Source organism: Typopeltis vanoorti, chromosome 9, assembly GCF_054136105.1.
Source record: "Typopeltis vanoorti isolate ZY-2024b chromosome 9, IOZ_Tvanoo_1.0, whole genome shotgun sequence".
Classification (NCBI taxonomy): Eukaryota; Metazoa; Arthropoda; class Arachnida; order Uropygi; family Thelyphonidae; genus Typopeltis; species Typopeltis vanoorti.
In genome coordinates this window covers 78,298,361-78,319,592 of record NC_143557.1, presented here as the reverse complement: position 1 = coordinate 78,319,592, position 21,232 = coordinate 78,298,361, and the positions used below count along the sequence as shown (strand labels likewise).

Here is a 21,232-nt window from a genome sequence, read left to right as displayed (position 1 = left end):
ATTAGAAATTTCAGTGAATAAAAATAAGCTATAATCCATTGTCCTACTAAAGATTTCTATAATGGTATCATTACTTCCTTAATCCTACAACTGAAGCTTTTAATTAATCCCACAATCTGCTGAGCTTTACTAACTGTCTTACCAGTACGATTAGTTTTTTTCACGTTTGATATATCTTATTGGATACTGTATGGTCATTCTCATACCTTTTATAGGATTTTGGGAGTGAAGCCTCTACTGGTAGAAGGCTTACAGATACCTTTTGGATTAGTATGATAATCATAAACATTCATGATATGGTGGGGTTCAAAACCACATTCTGTTGGTTGGAAAGCAAGTATCACATCCTCTCGGCCAACCAGTCTGATTCCTGAACTTCAGTTCACTGATAACCAAAATACTTAGATCATTGTATTCATCACCTTTTTTTTAAAATACTGTTTGTTCAACTTATATCTGTTTAATATTCTTACTGAAGTGGGTAACCTAACATCTGCGTTATGTACCCCAAAAATGCTGCGTTACAACAAAGGTATATTTTTATTTAATTCAGGTAATTCATGTAAGTGAAGAAAACATATAAACTATGAAAAAAATACATAGTATAAACTTATAAAAATACAAATTGTATGTAAACTTCATTGCACATAATACATAAAATGTTTTAGGCTATAAGAATCTAATAATAATGTGTTGGTCTCTCACTATTTCATAATGTGCTATAAGAATAGATAACTTTCAAAGGTCATGTAAGATAAAGCTCTGGTTTCTGTTTAGAGTGCCATATACACATGTAACCTCTGATTCTTTGAGAATCCATGATACGAGGTTGTCAAAAGAAGGCTATGTTTATGTAGACTTAGATCAAAAATATTAGGATTTTAAGGGCTGCTGATTTACTAAGTAGGAATTTTCTGTATGCTTTCTTCTTTTTATCCAGTTCTAATTCTTTAACCACAGAGTTCTTGTTTTTCTATTTCGCAAACAACCTCATTATACGCTTTTACAGTTACCAACATTTTTCTCCTAAAACATGCTTTTTAGTCTGCAGTTCAGCTGATCAACATTGATTTTTCTTAAAACTCTTATGGATTTTCTTTTCTTTATACATCCTTGTTTTTATCCTACTCAGAACTAAATGGTGTTAAAATTGAAGAAATTATTGATAAAGTGGGCAGTTCCCATTGCCATTCTTCGTGCTTTCCCTGACAATTTTTATTTGCTTTTTCCACATGCTGAAAAATATGTAAAAGAGATGTAGTGAAGGTATATTGCTCAAGTCAGTGATTTGATTTTTGCTCTCACCGCATCTCTTTTTTTTTTTATTCCTTATATTTCTTTTCTTTTACTACAATAGGAATAAAATATCCAAATACTTCACCAGGCAAACTGTTTCACTCATTCACAGTTCTGTGAGAGAAAAATCTAGTTCTCCCCACCTTCCATATAATAATAATAATAATAATAATTTCGTGTGATGATACTGCGTTCTCCCTTTTTACGGGAGTTCACTGTACCATCTAGTCCCCCCCCCCCCCCATTTTATCCGGGCTCTGGAACCGGCATAGGCTGACGAATCAGACCTATGGCTGGGTCAGTATTCCTGACTGTAATCCATGTGTCCTCAGACCGGTTTGCCTGCTTGTGGGATGAAAAACACCAGATAAACTGGCAGAAAAAACCCTGCTGTCCACACCCAAGACCGGCTAACTTGGCTATGGCTGAGGAAGATCCTTAAGCTCCTCACGTCATTGACGGGAATCGAACCTAGGACACTCCTTCCCCAGGCATATGGTTGTGAAGCGCAAAGCCACTAGGCTAACTGCGCATACTTCCATATAATGAAAATTGTTAACTGATATCCTATAATGTCTTCTCAAAATTTATAGACCTCTGTCATATCACTCTTCTTTCTTCTTCTATCTACCAGTGTCTCAATCTATCCTCGCAATCTACATTCTGCAATCTTGATATCACCTTTTTAACTCTTCTTTGCATCTTTTTGCGGCTTCTTTATCCAGGTGGCCAAAGAAGAACACAGTAGCCCCAAGTGCAGTCATATCAAAGCCTTGTAAAGAGGCAAAATGACCTGTATCCTTATATGTCAATGTTTGTTTCAACATTGCAGATATCCTCTTGAGTTGTATTTGTAATTTTAAACTTCAACCCTCTGTCAACCATAACTCTAAGATTTCCAACCTCATCAGCTACTTCACGTATAATCCCATCAGTAAAATATGCTGTAGGATATTGCATTATGCCAAAGTGCATAATTTTACATTTTTACTAACATTGAATTGAAAACCATTATCCTTTGCTCACACTTTCAGCCTGTTCAAATCGCCCTGTAAGTGCTGTATATCAGTAACATATATGATTGCACTGCCTATCTTTACATCAAACAACTGAAGATCTCCTGTCAGCCACTTCCTCTACCCATTAAACACATAAGAAATTTGAAGTAGATCATCCAGCACTTTGAGGCATTCACAATGTTCATTTATGACAGTTTCATCCTTCTTTAAGAGCAATTTATCTGTTAAGAGGAGCAAGCTGCCCCCATAGTGAGGAAATATTTAATTAAATTGTATTCATTTTGTAAGATTTTTTTTTTTTTGTTTGCTTGGTTTCATGATGGTCTATTAAGTGAATTCTTATTTAGATTATAATGTATGATTTAGGATGGAATGAAAATGGATGACTGATTCTTCAACATGGTGTCAAAATGATCCAGATCAAAATTGAGATGTCCTCTCCATATACATCTGTCCTCTCGCCCTCCCTTTTCACAGAAGTATGAATGTGAAGTAATAGGCCTATAATTTGTGATTATGTTCACTTGTTGGTAGCTACAGATATGAAATATGTGTTGATTTTCTATTTGTTTCTTAAATTTTTTATTTAAAAATGTGGTGTGAAAACTTATTCTTTTGGGATAAAATGTGGGTAAATAAACAACACTTGAGGAAGCATTAATTAGAGATAAGTTTCAATTTGTCTTAATCTCAAGTTTTTCGTTTCAGGTTCAGTTTGTACCAAAGAAAACATTCAAGACATCATTAAATTTGCTTACAATGAAAAATTACTTATAATGGCTGATGAGGTATTTAATAATATATAATTTTGCATGTTTAATCTGTTCTCATACAAGATAATTTTTTTAAAAAAATTGTGTTTTAAGGGGAAAAAAATTATAGATAAAACTTTTAGTAGCAAAATATTATCACTGCATTTTCTATTTCTTTCTTGCATGGTATTAGATCTACAAGTCTTTTTTTTAAAGGTCTTCCTTTATTTCATTTTCTATCTTTCTTGTGGTTTATACAGTCATCCCCTGGCTTACGTCGGGATTCCGTTCCATAAGGCAGGACGTAAGTCGATACATTAAATCAACAGAGTTATGGCGGGTTAGGGCCTTAATAGTAAAAAGTATACTGTCATTTTAATTTTTAAAATGTTATAAATCTGTACTGTGCGTTACTGCCACTATAAAACAGGAGAATATTGACCCAAATCTTCCTCCACAATCACACCTTCATTACCTTCCCTATGTGAAGGATGAGGCTGCAGCTCTTTTGGTGTAACCTTTTGTTTTTTTGATGAAAATGTCCAATGTGCTTTGCTTATTCCTAATCTTCCTTTCATCATAAATTTGTTTATAGCAAGCAAACACATCATGTACTTTCCTTTCTACTAATAAGTAGCGTTCAACATTGGGATCCATGTCTTCAACCATTTTTTGAGAACATCACTAACTGCAGAGAAGATTTCTGCAAGACCCTTCACTGTGAATTTTTTAACTACCTCTTGTTTTTCTTTTTATTCTTTCTATTCTCGTTCTTCCTCTTCTGCAACACGTTCCTCTAGCTTGACCAATTCTTTGTTGGTCAACTCTTCAGGAGCACTTTCTATGAGTTGAACATCATTCATTTCTAGAATCAGATTGTTTGGTAGGCTCGCTATTTCTTCACTCAATTTACAAGGTCTTAATTTTTTTCAAAACTTCCAAAATCAACAAACCTTTTTAATGTCTTTTTCCAGATGCTGCTCATACATTAAGAGGTTACTTCATCCCAATAGCATGATAAATATCCTTCGGTGGCAGAAATTTCTTGGGAAAAAGTTCTCTGTAGATAATAATCCTCAACACGTTCATTGTCGATCACGCGATATCGCGTGGTGCGCATTCTCACTTGGGTGGCCGATCACGCGTTATCGCGTGGACGTCGCTATCAAGTAAAAAAAATTTGGCCACCGCACGAAATTCCAATTTTCAGCTTGGCAATGAACATGTTAAACATGCAAGAACTCCCTGATCCATTGGTTGGATCAATGAAGTAGTGTTTGGAGGGAAAAACATGACCTTGATCTTGGAGTGAAGATCATTGATGTAAAGTGGATGACCTGGAGCCTTATCTAGAATTAATAAAATTTTAAATTCTACAATTCCTTTCACACAATAGCTTTCCATTTCACTCGCATAACAGTTGATTAAGGTATCTGCAAACAATTTTTGAGTCATCCACGACTTCTTATTGCTCCAATAATGATTTTGAAGGCTCGTGGATTCTCACTGTGCCATATCACAAATGGTTTCAGTTTATATCCAACCATATTACCGCCTAACAGAATCATAACATGGTTTTTAAGAGTTTTCAAACCAGGCATAGATTTTAGCTTTTTGTGGATGAATTGTCCTCGGGGGCATTTTTTTCCGAAACAAGGAGGTCTCATCCATATTAAATATTTGCAGTGCCAATTAATTTTCCTCCATAATAATTTTATCCAATTTCTCCACAAACTCCTTAGCAGTCTTCTTATCGGAACTTACAGGTTCCCCATACATTTTCACATTATGCAGTGTAAAACGCTGCTTGAATCTCATGAACCAACTGGAAGAAGCATTGGATTCATAGTCGTAATCAGATCCTGCTTTCTCCTTCAACATTTTGAAGAGACTTAGTGCCTTAGTGGTTATGGTCATAGTGCTAAGAGGTATGCACTTTTGGTTCAGGTCCTCTATGCATGATGGAAGTAGCTTTTCCAATCACTGATAGGACCTTGTCGTAGCTTCATCACTATCATTGAACTTGCGACTTCCTTTCAAGATCAATTGCTTGCCTCTTTTTCTGATTCTTCACTAGGTTTTTTTAATTGGGCTTGTAGGGGTCATGTTGCACAAAATATCTGGAAATATTTAATGATAAATATTCAAATAACATATTTTTCAAACAAAAAATCAATAGAGGAACTGTTGAAGTGAAGTGCCGACTGCCAAGGGACGTTGCCGCTGAATGCGCTGTTGCCACTTTATTACATGATGCATTGTTGCTAAATAAAAACCTTTTTACTTTACGTTTCCTTGCATCTTGTTTGAAAGTATAGTCGAAAATGTTATTTATTCCATTATGGGATCACGGACATAAATCAGGGGATGACTGTAGTTTGGTATTCTTGGTGATATTCTATTCACATATTGAATCCATTTGTTTCTATAATTATCTATTGTTTGCAAAGTTGGTTCTTGTAGCTCTTTTAAGTTTGTTTCTTTCTTCTTTTTTTTAAATCTAGTTTCGCATATGTCAAATGCATGTTTTATACAATATTGGTAAAATTTCTCTATGTAGAAAGATTAATGTATAATGCTGTTTTTGCAAATATTTTAGAATGTTATGTTAATATAATAGCATGCTTTATGATATCAGATTAAAAATTTGTAATTATGTTTGTTTGTTGTTTTTTTTTATGTTGGGCCCATACACAGGAGGTTGATTGGTCAACCTATAGTACATTAGTAACGTGTATGTATCATACTGTGTATGATTGTTTACAGATAGCAATCGTTATTTCAGGCTGGAAATGTCCAATCTTTGAGCACGGTCACAGCCTTATTAATATTGGTTTATTTCTCAGTAGTTATTTTATTTTTTTCTATGCTTAGTAGCAGTATTGTAACTGCAGTTGTCTCATGATGCTTAAAATTACTACATTAAGTGCCATTTGTGTAGTAACTTTGCCACACTTAGTATTCTTATACTATTAATTATGCTTTCACTATTTGATAGGGGAAGTGGATTAGTCGAATTGTGGCTTAGCAAGTAGTGTCAATGGTGATATTCAGAATTTTAAGTCACAACTCATTTAATTAATTATAACAATTCATCTTGCATGAGTGGATACTTCAGAACCAAACAAGCAAAAATATCTATTCATATATCCATTATGTCTTTCACTGGTTTCCTATGCCTTATTGCATATATCTTTAGGATAAATTTTAAATTTGGGGGGGGGGGGGGGCTTATATTAACAGGGTGATCTCTAAAGTAACATCTAACTTAAAACTAAGATGGTGAATGTAGTGTTCAGGTGTCAGATGCTTGGCTCATTGCGGTATTGCATTGTATGATGACTATCATATCCTAATTCACTAGGCAGGACTTTGATGCATACTGTCCCAAGTTGGTTTGAAATGAGATCTTGGTTTTTGTTACACTGGGTTGGAAAACATTTCATGTACATGTGACATTCCTATGAGCTACCAAAACACATGATTTTTTCCTTTAGTGGTACGAAATGCTAATCTTGATTTTGTGTGTTCACTGTTTTTACCACATCTTGAATTTGTTCTTTCATACAAATCTCTCCAAATCATCCTGTCTGTCTGATATAGCAAATATTGCATGCACAGAAAATTTTGTACACACTTAGTCTTGAGAGGAGAACGAGCTGTATAGGTGTGAAAGCAACTTTTAAGTGGTACCGTTTAAATGCTTTTGCTATCTTACACACATCTTATAAGTTAAGAGAGAGGTTTCTAATGTAGGACAAGGGAACTGCACCTTTGTAATTGTCTTGCTACTGTATATTCATTGGATTATATAATGGTATTTGTAAAATGTTCATTCGTGGATTTAGGATTACAGTCATTCTTTGCAAATATCTCTGTGAGATACACCATTTCCTGTTCCCTTTTGTTATCACTGGATATCGTGTACGATTTAATCATGCCTGTATACTTCAAAGGAAAGTCTACCATGATCTACTTTGTCACTTCATCATCTGGCCCAAGACATGATTAAAACACTCAAAGAAAGAGCATACATGGCATTCAGTGATAATGACAGAAGGGAAGAACAGGAAATGGTGTATCTCAGAGAGGCTGTAATACCTGTAATCTTAAAAACCATCGGTAGCATTTTACAAAGGCCATTATGTAATCCAGTGAACATGCAGGAGCAAGATGGTCAGATCCTTCTTTGTTTTAGAGGTCATAGAAAATATAAGGAATTTAGATTCCCTCTGGTAATGTTTCTTAGACTACTCTAAAGCTTTTGACTGTGTTCAGCATGTGAAACTGTGGGAAGTAATGAAAAGAATGGTTGAAGCATTGGATGAACTGAAGACAGGAATTAGGATTGGGGAGGGTAGATTGATCAGTAATCTGAGGTAAGCTGAAGATACCATATTCCTCTGTAATGACAAGGAAGAACTAGGACAAATTCTTGATAAAGTTAACAAGATTAGTAATAACACAGGACTTCAACTCAATCCTAGCAAGGCAACATAAAGATTATGGTTCTCAAAGGAAATACAAACAGGGAAGCTCTTGAGAAACAAGTGCACCTTAATGGAGAAAGAATTGAGGAAGTCAGCAAATTTGAGTGTCTGGGATCCATTATTAATGCAAAAAATTGCTGTTCAGAAAATGATTAGGAATGGCTAAAACAACAGTCAGAGACTTGTCTAAAATCTGGAATGATGGATCTATCTCCATGGAAACAAAGTTGAGGATTTTGGATGCAGTTGTTTTTCCAACAGCAACTTATGGATGTGAGAGTTGGAACCTAAAGAAGTTCAGATCAGAAAAGAATAGCTGCTTTTGAGATGTGGTGTTACAGAATGCTGTTGAGGATATCATATACTGAAAGGCATACAAATGAATGGGTGTTAGAAAAGATCAATGGAACTCGAAGGCTCCTTAAGGATATTGACAGAAGAAAGTTAAAATATTTTGGACACATTGGAAGGATAGAAGGACTTTTCAGAACAGTAATAGAAGGTATTCCTGGAAAAAGAGGAAGGGGTAGACCAATGAGATGAATGGATGGTGTGTGTGTGTGTGTGTGTGTGTGTGTGTGTGTGTGTGTGTGTGTGTGTGTGTGTGTGTGTGTGTGTGTGGAGTGACTAATCTTCAGAGAGCTGAAGCCTCTGGAAAAGTAGAGTTCTATTTTTTCCATGTCCTGTGTCTTCCAATAATTCTTGGAAGTACTGTTTCCACCTTTCCATGTCGTCTTTGGAATTTGTGAGTAGCTTTCCAACCTTATTTTTGATAACTTTATGGAGAAGTCTTTCTCTGACCTCATTCTTCTTAAAGCATTATAGAAGAGTTTTTGGTTTCCTTTAAAATTTTGTTCTAAAGTATGCCCAAAGGCTCCCCAGCATTTTCTTTTCTCTTCTTTCACTAAGATTTTAACTTTATTTCTTTGATTGTTGTATAGTTCTCTATCAAACCTGCAGCTTTGATGTTATGTATCTCTTCCACAATTGCTTTTTCTTTTTAATTTCTTCTTTTAGTTCTTCAGTCCACCAGGGTGTTTAATGTTTCTTCTGTTTATTATTTAGTGATACACACCACAAATTTCTTTGCTTGTTTCTAGAAGTGTTTTGAACCTGTACCATAAACTTTCTACATCTTGGTCTTCATATATCTATTTTTCTACATCTTGGTCTTCATATATCTATTTTTCTACTTCTTTCATCTTCTCTTCTATTTTACTTTTATACTCAATGGTGTTTCTTCTTTCTTTAGTTTATAGTTCTTTATCTTAACATTTATTTCCTTGCTACTTTTTCTACATTTTTCAACTTTTATTTTATAGGTCGTTTCCAATACTAATAAGTAGTGGTCACTGCCTATTTCAGGATCTCTATAGACGAATGCGTTTTTTGTATACTCCAGTACGATCTACTTATGATGGCATATTCAGCTATAGATTTTGACATTGCTACTGGGCTCTTCCCTGGTAAACTTATGGATTTCTTTATGCTTGAACACAGTATTTGCCATTACTAAATTATTTATATAAGATTTATTATTCTTTCTCCATTATTATTCCAGGTTATTTCTCCTTGTGATCCCAACATTTGTTTGGTTTCCTCATCTACTTGATTCCCTACCTGGCCATTAAGGTCTCCTAGTAGTGTAATATACCCTTGAACTTCTTCATTTGTTTTTTGTAAGAGTTCGAAGAATGCATCTTTAATTTCTTTATTAGCTTTATCATTTGGGCCATATGCAACAATTACAGTGAATACTTAGTTATCTAATTTAAAATCTATAGTGATTGTCAACAACCTTTCATTTATTAGTTGCCATTTAGTAATATAGTAATATATTCTTTGAGATCTGATTATGCATGCTACCCCTTGTTTTCCCCATTTTCTTGGGTTTACCCCTGAATAGAAAAGTATGTATCCATCTTTCATTTTCTGGCAACCTTGACCTTTGTTTTTTTGTTTCTGTGACTGCTAGTAGATCCAATCTCGATTTTTTAAATTCATCTATTAATTCGTTTTCTTTTCCATGTAAACTTTTTCCTCGCTTTGTCATTAACCATTTAGGCATTTCGGCTATCTCATTGTCATTTTTTTTAATGAGTGAAATTTTAAGGTGTGCAGGGGATTAGCCTTCAGCACCTGATTCTGGTGGTGGGGCTGCCACCTTCGAGGTCCCCAGACTAGCACTATGAGAGAAGTGCTATCCTGTTGGTCCACAGAAGGTATTTTATTTCCCTCTTACCCTTCATAGTAAACTATGATGAGCATTCCCCGATCCGCCACCAGGGGACGCACCCGATGGGGATTACAGGCGTCCCAGTACGGGAGGGAATAGGTCTTAAATGTTGGAATTATTGATTTTAGTTGATTCCTTAAGTTCCCAGCTATAATCATCAATTCTGTTAGCAATGGTATTTTGCGATAAGCTTATGTTTTTAAATTTCTTTAATTGATCAGGACACAACACTTCAACTGCTTTAATAATACGTTCGCGAATAAATTCCCCTTCAGTGAATGGTTTCGACTTGCTTTCAATTCAATGTGATAACAAATAACTGGTTTTTACCATAGCTCTATTATCTTCAATAGGTTTGGTAAATACAGTTTGATTTTGAAGTGTCAACTTTAATTCTGACATTTTATCTTCGTGAAATTTTGCAACATATTTGTCATAGTTTTCTTTATGATTTGTATTGTAATGCCTTTTAATATTATATTCTTTGCAAACTGCAATAGAGTTTGCATGCAATTTTTTTTCCCCTTGAATACAAAAATATTGTAACTTCCATTTTTCTTGAAAACTACGATGTTCTTCTTCAATTAATCAGTTTTTACTCATACTGGCTGAAGGTTTTGACATTATTTTTATAAATTCTTCATTAATTATAAAGGAAACACTACACTTTCTTACAATTTGAAAATTGCTAACAGCTAGCCTCTGATTGCTGTGGTCAGCCGATGTAGCTGCGTACGTAGATTTGCTCGGTGGTGGGGCTAAAATTCATAAACTGCATAAAATTTGATATTTATGCAGTGGTGTAACAAGATTTTTTGAAATGACATATAGAACATTATTTCCTTTAGAAATTGCAGAGTAGTTTGGGGTATAAAATAATCTTAAGTGGAAATGTTAATTTTTTAAATATGTTTATTTAAATTGGTGTTGTCAAAAGCTAAATAACCATATTGGTTACAAAGTTTGGCGGGCCACATGTTACTTGTCGATGGGCCTCATGCAGCCTGTGGGCCACGCGTTTGACATGCCTGGGGTAGACCATCAATGAGATGGTTTGTGTGGAGTGACTGATCTTCAGAGAAAAGCAAACAACAGGACTACATGGCGAGGCTTGGTGTGGCACATCACCAAGCATCGGAATGACCATATGGCATCTGTAGATGCCCAGTGAACATAGAGAGAGACTTTTAATGAGATATATAGATATATCAATACCAAATACCAAGAGATTACAACTTATAAATTACAGTGGTACCTAGTTAGAATATCTTTGAGTATGTGATTCCTATATTGGAGAGGTATATGGTTCCTTATATTCTATATTAAAGCATATGGTTCTTCCTATCCTTTGAATTATTTTTTAAATGTCCATACATTTTTTTTTCCAGTGTGATTGATGTTAATTATCTAGTCAGAGCTAAATAGTTGGTCATTTCCTATTTCAAATCGCATATCTACTCTTGTATGCATCATTAATTTTCCTATTTCTTGTATGTTATTTTTCCAGGTGAATTTGATCACAGATGTTGACAATAAGTAGCCCATGTCCTATGTTCTGAGCAGAAGTTCAGCAATTATGTCTGATAAACCTCTTTCTCCTGCACCACTCCAGATCTTACTACATATTTATGAGTCATTTGTGATTTATTTCCTTCTCTGCTGCATATTTTCCATAGGAGCCTATATATATATATATATATATATATATATATATATATATATATATATTAGGGTTACCAAGTAATTTTATAAACTTGGTTATTTTACTCCTAATCCCAAGTAAGCAAACGGTTAAGTTTGCGCCTGAACATAGTTCAAGTCTAAAGGTGGTGCAACACCAGGAAATCAGAGATAAAATAGTGATCAGAGCTTTATCCACCTTTACAATGAGTTTTCTGGTGTTGCACCACCTTTAGATTTGAACTACGTTCAGGCACAAACTTAACTGTTTGCTTACTTGGGATTAGGAGTAAAATAACCAAGTTTATAAAATTACTTGGTAACCCTAATATACATTATTCCCAAAAAACTTATTTACATATATATATATATATATATATAAATGACCCAATGAATTCCTGTATTTCTTCACTGAAATAATAGAACAAATTCAAGTTTATTTTTCTGTTTAGTGTTGAATATTATAGTTACTTCTTTCCTGAATAAATACTGTTTAATTGGTATCATTCAAAGAGATTTGAATAACACCAATAAAATTGAATATACAGAAATTTGTAAAACTATACGTAAAAGGACGAAACATGAACTTAGATCGTATAATACTAGGAAAATTAAAGAAACAATAGAAAACAATAGTAATATGAAGGTTCTAAGACAAACATTATCAGTTGGAACAAAGGAAATACCTGCTGTAAGAGGAAAAAATTGTGAACTGATAAAAAATAGAGATGCAATAATCAAAAGAATTCAGGAATTTTATACTGAACTCTATGAAGACAAAGACCGGGACATCCAAGAATCATCTATGGATAACTCGAGTGAGGAAGAACATGATGCCCCTGAGATCTTACAAGGTGAAGTGGAAATGGTACTGCGGGAAATGAAGAACGGAAAGGCCCCAGGAGAAGATGGAATTATGATAGACTTCTTAAAACTGGGAAGAAGCCCTGTCATCAGAGTTGAGTAAACTCTTCAATAAATGCCTAAAACAGAGAAAAATTCTGAAAAATTGGAACGATTCACTTCTAATATTAATTAAAAATATTAGAATATAAATTTTTAAAAAGGGCAATAAGGAAGAAATTAAAAACTACAGACCTATAAGCCTACTCCCCACCATATATAAAGTTTTCACAAAATTTATAAATAATAGAATAAAATCTAAACTAGAGGAAATGCAATCCTGTGAACAAGCTGGATTTAGGAAGAATTACAATACTTTGGACCATATTTATTCACACTAATTCACATTAAGACAGCTCATTGAAAAATCAATTGAATACAATAAACCTTTATGTCTGGCCTATATAGACTATGAAAAAGCATTTGATTCAGTTAAAACATCTGCAACACTAAAAGCACTTCAAACCCAGGGAACTGAGAACCCATATATTGAAACACTAAAACATATTTACAATAATGCAACTTCTGTAATTAAATTATATAAAAACAGTGAAAAGTTCCCAATACAAAAAGGCATCTGGTAAGGCGACACCATATCTCCCAAATTATTTATAGCTGCACTAGAGGAAGTCTTTAGAAGCCTTGATTGGGAAACAAAAGGAATAAACATAAATGGAGAAAGGCTGCATCATCTGAAATTTGCAGATAATCTTGAAGATCTGGAAGAAAGGCTAAATCGGCTAAATGAAGTCTCCAGAGAAATTGGATTAAAAATAAATAGAGAAAACACAAAAATAATGATGAATAAATACATAAACCATAGAACTATCAAAGTTGAAAACCATGAAATAGAACAAGTTACTTCATATGTATATTTGGGCCAATTGTTATCCTTTGAGGAGTGCCAAAGAAAAGAGATTGAATGAAGAATTCACCTTGGATGGATGGCTTATGGGAAAATGAGAGACATATTCAAAAGTGACATACATCCCTATGAGTCTGAAAAGGAAAGCTTTTGGCCAGTGTATACTTCCTGTCCTAACATATGGAGGAGAAACATGGACTTTAACAGAAGCCCTAAACAAAAAGCTGAGAACAACACAACATCGCATGGAAAGAAGTATGATAAAAATAACATTAAGAGATAGGAAGACAAATATCTGGATAAGATCTCAAACAGGTGTCATGGATATTGTAAAATACATTAAACAGGCTAAGTGGAGATGGGCTGGCCATATTGCCAGATGCAGTGACGGGAGATGGACTAGAAAAACAACAGAGTGGAGACCAATGGATGGAGCAAGACAAAGAGGAAGACCGAGAAGAAGGTGGAGAGATGAACTGGAACAAATTGCAGGAGTGAGATGGATGGGAGAGGCAGAAAACAGAGTGATCTGGAAAATCATGGGGGAGACCTTTGTCCAGCAGTGGACAGAACCAGAAGTTTGAAGAAGAAGAAGATGGATCCTGTCTTTTATTTTCCTTTGTTTTGGTAACACCAATTATGTCCACAGTGGTATTTCTGAAATCTTTGCTGGTTCACTTCTTTTCCATTGATGCGTCACATATAAATTGTTCTCTTCTAGAAAAGAAGCTTCAATTTTTTAGAGGTTGTTCTAGAAACTGATGTCACTGCTCTGTTTCATGATAAAAATGATGTGGGCATTGTTTAATTAGGATAAGCCAACACTCCAGATGACATAACATTTGATAATGCAATACCATCATAATGCTCATGTAGTTTATGCCAAAACAAAATCCAGTTTGGTTGGCTTAGTCCCAAATTCTCAGTTCATTCATTAGTATTCATGTAACAGGGTACACCATAAAAATGACAGTTGAATATATGGTCTAGTTAATTTTTTACATTCTAACAGGCTATTTGGAATTATTGACTTTTAAGCGAGATTTTTCTAAGAGACAGATACAACATGTTATTCTGGCAATGACAATCAAGGAAAAGAGGAAGTAGCCATAGTATTCAACACTAAATATGAGGATGATATGCTGGTCTGAGTGGTTAGTGTATCTGCTCTCCGGCCAAAAGGCTGCTGGTTCGAATCCTGCTGTGGGCATGGATGTTTGTGATTGGCTCTGGAAATACAGTGGTGGTGATAGGTGGCAGATGGTGTTGGTGTAGTTGCGGTTAGTTGTAGTTGGTGGATTGGGTGATGGAGACAGAGCTGTAGAGTAGGTGCCCTCCCTCAATGAGTCTTTGGACTCCCTGGAGGTGTCACATAATAAATAAAAAAATAATAATCTTCTTGAATGGTAGGCAATATCAAGTAGAGTAATGTGAGCAAATATCAGAATGGGGAACTAGACAATGAGACATGTGATTATGGCCTCACAGAAGGTTCCACTAAGAAAGAAATGGAGGAATTTTTTGATGCATTAGAGAAGGCAGCTGCCTTAATGAAAAAAGTTGGTCCTTGTTGACGATCTAAACAGCAGAGTAGGAAATGATTACCAGACATATAGAAATGTTTTGGGAAGATTTGGAGAGAAGTGCAAAGCTGATAATGGTAAATGCCTGCTGGATTTCTGTTCAGGACATGAATTAGTTATTACTAACATCATGTTCCACATAAAAATGTGCACAAATTCACATGCAGGGAAGATGCAATAAATAAAAGTCTCATTGACTATGTGATAGTTGTTAGTCATGTTTTCGCACTGGGTCAGGACACAAGGTATATAGAGGATTTGAAAAATAAAATGATGACTATTTAGTTTTGAGCAGGATAAAATTCAATTTCTATTGAAAAGAAGTGTATAAGAAACTTTTAAAATGAATCAAGGTTAAGAAGCTTTCAGAGGTGAACTATAGACTTAAATACACAAACCATTATTGAAAAAAAAATGAAAGAGTTTGAAAACCAGAACCAAACCTTGTAGATTCAGTGGCAAATGCTGAAGAAAACATTGATTGATTCAGCTAGAGAGGCATGCGATGAAGTTGTCTGTAAGGATAGAAAATACGTCAGCTTGTGCTCTTAGAGAATACAGAGAAAAAAGTAAGAAAGTGAAGCACAGTGTAAAACTAGCTAAATAAAAGTCATGGGAAGACTTTGGTAAGAACTTTGAAAATAAATATTCTGGAGGCTATTGAAAAGCTTAGAAATGGAGGAAAGAGTACTGTAAAAGGAATCAGAGATGATAAAGATGACATGAAAACTGTAGATAAAGATATTCTAGATGTCTGGAGTAATTACTTTGAAAGACTGCAAAATGAAACAAGCAGTGTCAGTATGATGGTAGAAAACTCTCAACAGGAATGCAGTCAGCAATACATATCCAAACTTGAAGTAGAAAAAGTCATCAAAAACCTAAAATGTGGAAGGGCAGCTGGAGTAGATGTAATTCGGCCAGAAATGCTCAAATATGGAGATATAAACATTTTAAAGTGGCTGCATTGCATAATTCATAAGGTCTGGTCAGATGGTCGAATTCCAAATGATTGGAGCAAAGCTCTCATCTGTAAAAAGAGAAATAAAACTGAATGCAAGAAGTACAGAGGAATTGCTGAGTAATTCCTCTGTTCTTAGTAAGTTTTATACAAGTATACTTGAGAAAAATCGGCTAAGAAAAATTGTGGAAAGAAAACTTGGTGAAGAATAAGTTGGATTCAGTCCAAATAGAGGTTGTCAGGATCAGAATTTCACTTTAAGACAAATAGTTGAGAAATTTTGGAAATATAACAATGATTTGTATTAAGTTTTATTGATCTTGCAAAGGCATATGATAAGGTGTCAATGGGACATTATACCAAGCAATACATAGTCTCTATTTAAGCTGTAAGTTAGCAGTTAGACTTGGAGGTACAGGAAGGTGTAAGATGGTTTAAGGTAAAATCAGGTGTATGACAAGGATGAACATTATCTCAACTGTTATTCATTATCTATATGGATTACATTATAAAGGAAAGTGGTATTAAATCTGATATCAAAACTGGCAGTGTTAATCTTAGCTCTTTACTTTATGCAGTTGATGTTATACTTATGAATAAATCCAGTACAAGTCTACAAGATTCCCTGACTAAATTGAATGACTGTGTTGTAATAAATTTGATACAAAAATCAGCAATAAAAAGACAAAGACAATGAAAATTGTCTTTGTCTTTTGCAGAAACATTGAAAACATCAACTTATCCTGAATGGTGAACCTATAGAACAAGTAAAACATTTCAGCTATTTAGAAACAATTTTTAGTGAAGATGGTAAATTAAATATGGAAATAGGAACTCTTTATTTTATGAAACTCTCTTTATTTACATAATAATGGTCTCAGTACTACCGAAGAACTGCTTAACCACAGAAACTTATGTTTGCATCAAAAAGAAATTAGTGAAAACACTAAATTAACTGTTTACAAGACTATGTTCAAATCAATCTTAAGTTATGGATCTGAGATATTAGAAATGAAACATTATGATCAAAGACTGGAGACCTCTGATATGAGAGTTCTAAAAAAGATAGTGGAGTGAACAGATGGCATCAATGGCAGTATCAAATGAAAAATGAGGATATTAGGAAAGAACATCCTCATTTTTCATTTGATACTGCCATTGATGCCATCTGTTCACTCCACTATCTTTTTCAGAACTCTCATATCAGAGGTCTCCAGTCTTTGATCATAATGTTTCATTTCTAATATCTCAGATCCATAACTTAAGATTGATTTGAACACAGTCTTGTAAACAGTTAATTTAGTGTTTTCACTAATTTCTTTTTGATGCAAACATAAGTTTCTGTGGTTTAGCAGTCTGTGGGAAGTTTTCGGTAGTACTGAGACCACATTATTATGTAAATAAAGAGAGTTTAATAAATTTAATAAAGAGTTCCTATTTCCATATTTAATTTGCCATCTTCACTAACAATTGTTTCTAAATAGATGAAATGTTTTAGTAGAGCCTAATCTCAGGTAGTATGGTCACCTAAACAGAATGGTAAGAGAGAAAAGATTAACAAAACAAGTGTACTTTTCTGGGTTCGTAGAGAAAAGATCTAGAGTTAGACCAAGATGTAGATGGATTGATACAATAAAAAGCATCTTAAAAGACAGAAATATACAATGTGATAATATTGGAATTCTTGATAGAAAACAGGTTATTTTGGAGGGAAATTGTTGATTGAAAGATAGTAATATTGTGTGACTTTTTCATGTAGTACTATCATAATTATCCTGCACATCCCCTGATGGTATATATCAGGAATTTGATGATGATGAGTTGTGAATGATTGGAATGCATTGCCTGAGAGTGTGGTGTCTGCAGAGAATTTGAATATATTTAAGGGCACGATATGATGAACTCTGTATATGACAAAGTGCAATGATATTTTGATTCCATGGGGGATTCTTCTGATAATAATAATAATATGGAAGTTCACTACTTTCTGTGTAGTGAAGGGGGGGGGGAGGTTCTTCCAGTAATAATATGGAGGTTCACTACTTTTAACTACTTTTACATCAAACTACTTCAGTCGAATAATTCAAAACAACATTCCCTTTCTTTCTTTTTTGCTCATGCTTGGGTAAAAAATAAGACAAGCTTTCTTGTCTAGTATAATTTATTTTATAACCAATCCCCCCCCCCAAAAAAAAAAAAAAACTTTCTTCAACTCGGAGTATTTCAATAGTACAGTCATATACCATTTTTTCCTGTGTGCATGCAAAAAATATGACTTCTGCTCTTGGTATCTCCACAGTCTAGTTCTCACTGATGGAACTTGAGTAAAGGTTGAAACTGGTCTGGGTAGTAACCCTTTCCATAATATAGCCCATAGACATATCTGAAAGGAATTTTACTTTGCATTATAGGATACTGGAGCAATTTGACATCAAGTCATGTTCCTCCATGTAGAAGTTTCACATGGAAATTATTACCCGTGCTTGGGTAAAGGATTAAAACAAGAATATAATTTCTTTGTCCAGAAAAACTGCCTGCAGATTATTTAGAAAGTTATGTTCCTCTATTGCAATTTATGTTATTTGTATTGATATTTAATATTCTAATAAAATATTTGTTTCTAGGTATATCAAGATAATGTGTATGCTGATGGAATGAAATTCTATTCCTTTAAGAAGTTAATGACTGAGATGGGTCCTCCTTACAGTCAGATGGAACTAGCATCCTTCATGTCAACTTCCAAGGGCTATATGGGAGAGTGAGTTTTACTTGTCTTCCTACTACATTCTAGAAAGGTTGGTGTAAAAGAAAATGGGGAAATATACCCATGGAATTTTAATAAATGAAAGTGCTGTGAATCTGTTTGTTTCACTTATATAACTAAATTCTCAAGTGAAATATTTTAACATAATTAAATTAAGAGTTTCATTTTATGGGTAATATCACTATTCGTTTGTTGATAAAGCCACTGTGGAGTCGGATTTGCTGATGAGTTTAAAGGCATGGTAGTGGTGATATAAAGATTATATTTCTTGGAAACCTGAAACTAAATATCATTTGGTCTATGTCATAGGAAAAATATTAATGCTGGAACTGAATATTTTCTCTGCTAATACCCATCAAACTGACGATGTATATAGATGATTCTGAAATGGTTTTCATGTATTGAATCGGAAGCTGTCTATAATAATAAACACTATATCGTTTGTTTAAATTAAGCATTTTTTTAAATTTTTCCCTTAAAGAGAGAAACTTGCATCAAATGGATAATCGTCAACTTATGAATTGGTGAGGAGGAGGGCGTGGACAGAGAAATTGTTGAATTGCTCAAAAAATTTCGAGTAAATTGAAATGCTTGCTGTTATGGCTAGTGTCGTTTCATTTTAAGACTTCCAGACAGTAGCACTACTTCAAATTGTGAACTTCACATTACTGAATGAATACCAGTCTGAATATTCTTAGAGCCCATAGTTTTGCATATCTGTTTGAGAGATGACTTTTTTTTCCCAACCTCAGTTTGAACGAAAAGCTAATTAATCTAATAATTTTTAGATTAAGCCAAACGCATTAATAATTGTTTCTTGTCTAGATAAAATTTTGTGTGTTTTGAGTCTTTTTGCACATAATTTATTCTTTATATGACATATCCAAACTAACTAAGAGATAAATATCTTGCCCTTTACTGCCACAGTATTGTCAGACAAGTGAATCCTGCAGATATGAGAAGAACTGATAGGCACATCTGAAACAGTAATGATAAATCTATGAAAATCAGAATCTGCTAAAGACATGCAACAACTCATTTCAGAAGTGATTGAGCTCTCTGTTGCTGACACTAATGTGAGTAGGGTTGTCATTACATGGATGCTGTCAATGAAATAAGGGCACGGTATGATGAACTCTGTATATGACAAAGGGGCCTCTGCAATGATACTTTGACTCCATAGGGTCAAAATGCAGTCTAAAACCTAATACAGTTTTAGACTGCATTTTCTTAAAACATAACCGATTTGGAATGCTTGTTTGCTGTGGCAACAGCAGTAGTATTGCTTCTTCTTCAGGATTATTGTCCTTATAGAACAAGAATTCTGAAGTCTTTTTTGCTAAAAGTAGATAGAAGTAGAAGATAGACAAATATTCAAAGAATCTTCTTTCATTGCCCTAGAATTCACTTTGTTTCATATTCACAGCTCTTTTCATTTCTTAGATATAATTGTAGAATTTTTAAGGTACCTGTTTATTCATTTATTCTTAATTTAGTGGAAATAACAATTAGTCATCATAGAGGTTTGATTATTGAGTTTGCTCATACATCATTACAGAATTATTATTATTTGTCACCTCCAGGGACTCCAAAGACTCATCGAAGGAGGGTACCTATTCCACAACTCTGTTTCCACCACTCAATCTACCAACTGACCGCAACTACACCAACGGCATCTATCGCGACCACCACCAGTATATTCACAGACAATCACAAACATCCATGTCCATGGTGGGATTCGAAACCCGCAGCCTTTTGGCTGGGGAGTGGATATGCTAACCACTCGGCCAGCCAGGCTGCTTTTGTTTTTTATTTCAAGTTTTCCGCCTTTTCTTATTCTTTATTTTTCTATTTTTTTTTTAATTTTTCTTAGCATCATAGATATATAATGCCAATGAACTTTCAGGGGAAAAAATCATTTCATGGTATGTATCCTCAAGGGGCCTACAAGACATCATGAGAGAACTACACAGGTTTATATTATAACTAGTATCTTGTTAACAATTTTCATAACATTTTGACACACTCCCTCACTGCTCTCATTTTTGAACTAAAGTTCAGTCATTTTGATAAAGAAGTCATCTCACAGGTGACACTGCATGAAGTTCCTCAGGTTGAATTCTTTGAATATGGAGGATGTTTTGGGTGCCATGTGCCACACTCTGAAATGTCCCATACAAAAAAAAACTTATATTTAAGACAAATGCACTTTAAATCTAATTAAAACCATGTCTAATCTATGTCTAGTGCAATTTATAACCAACTGCTAGTTTTTTTTAAAAAACTTTAAAGAGTATACTGTAATCTGAAGAGCTTCAACTGAAGATGGCATCAGTGACAAAATCATGAGAAAAGTTGAGAAATTAAAAAGGAACTTGACATCATTGGTATTCAAGAATATACAAACAGCTAAATCTAAGAATATTCGTCAGTTAAACAGAATGAAAAGCAGATGTCTTGATGTCAGGGTGACAGGAAATAGCAAAATGTGAGATCAAATTCTAGAGAAAAAGAGAGAGAGAGAGAGAGAGATTAATGTTGATACAGTTAGGTGCTTTGGAGGACTGAAGAGAGTTGATAAGATTAACATGGTGGAAATTGTTGATGATGTAAACTTAATTAGGCAGTACTATTGTATCCTCTTATGTCCTTTCTTTTAGTGTTACATGGTGATCAGCATTCA

General features: G+C 34.2%; 1 protein-coding gene across 2 annotated transcripts in view; it reads left to right on the top strand.

The window, feature by feature from the left end:
* LOC150103173 (alanine aminotransferase 1) overlaps positions 1–21,232 on the top strand; it is a 225,310-nt gene that overhangs the window by 134,784 nt on the left and 69,294 nt on the right. For both annotated transcript variants that reach the window (XM_090397351.1, XM_090397350.1), the window contains exons 7-8: positions 3,024–3,103; positions 18,410–18,543. In XM_090397351.1, the coding sequence (XP_090253477.1) occupies positions 3,024–3,103; positions 18,410–18,543 (214 nt within the window). The remainder of the gene's footprint in view (positions 1–3,023; positions 3,104–18,409; positions 18,544–21,232) is intronic.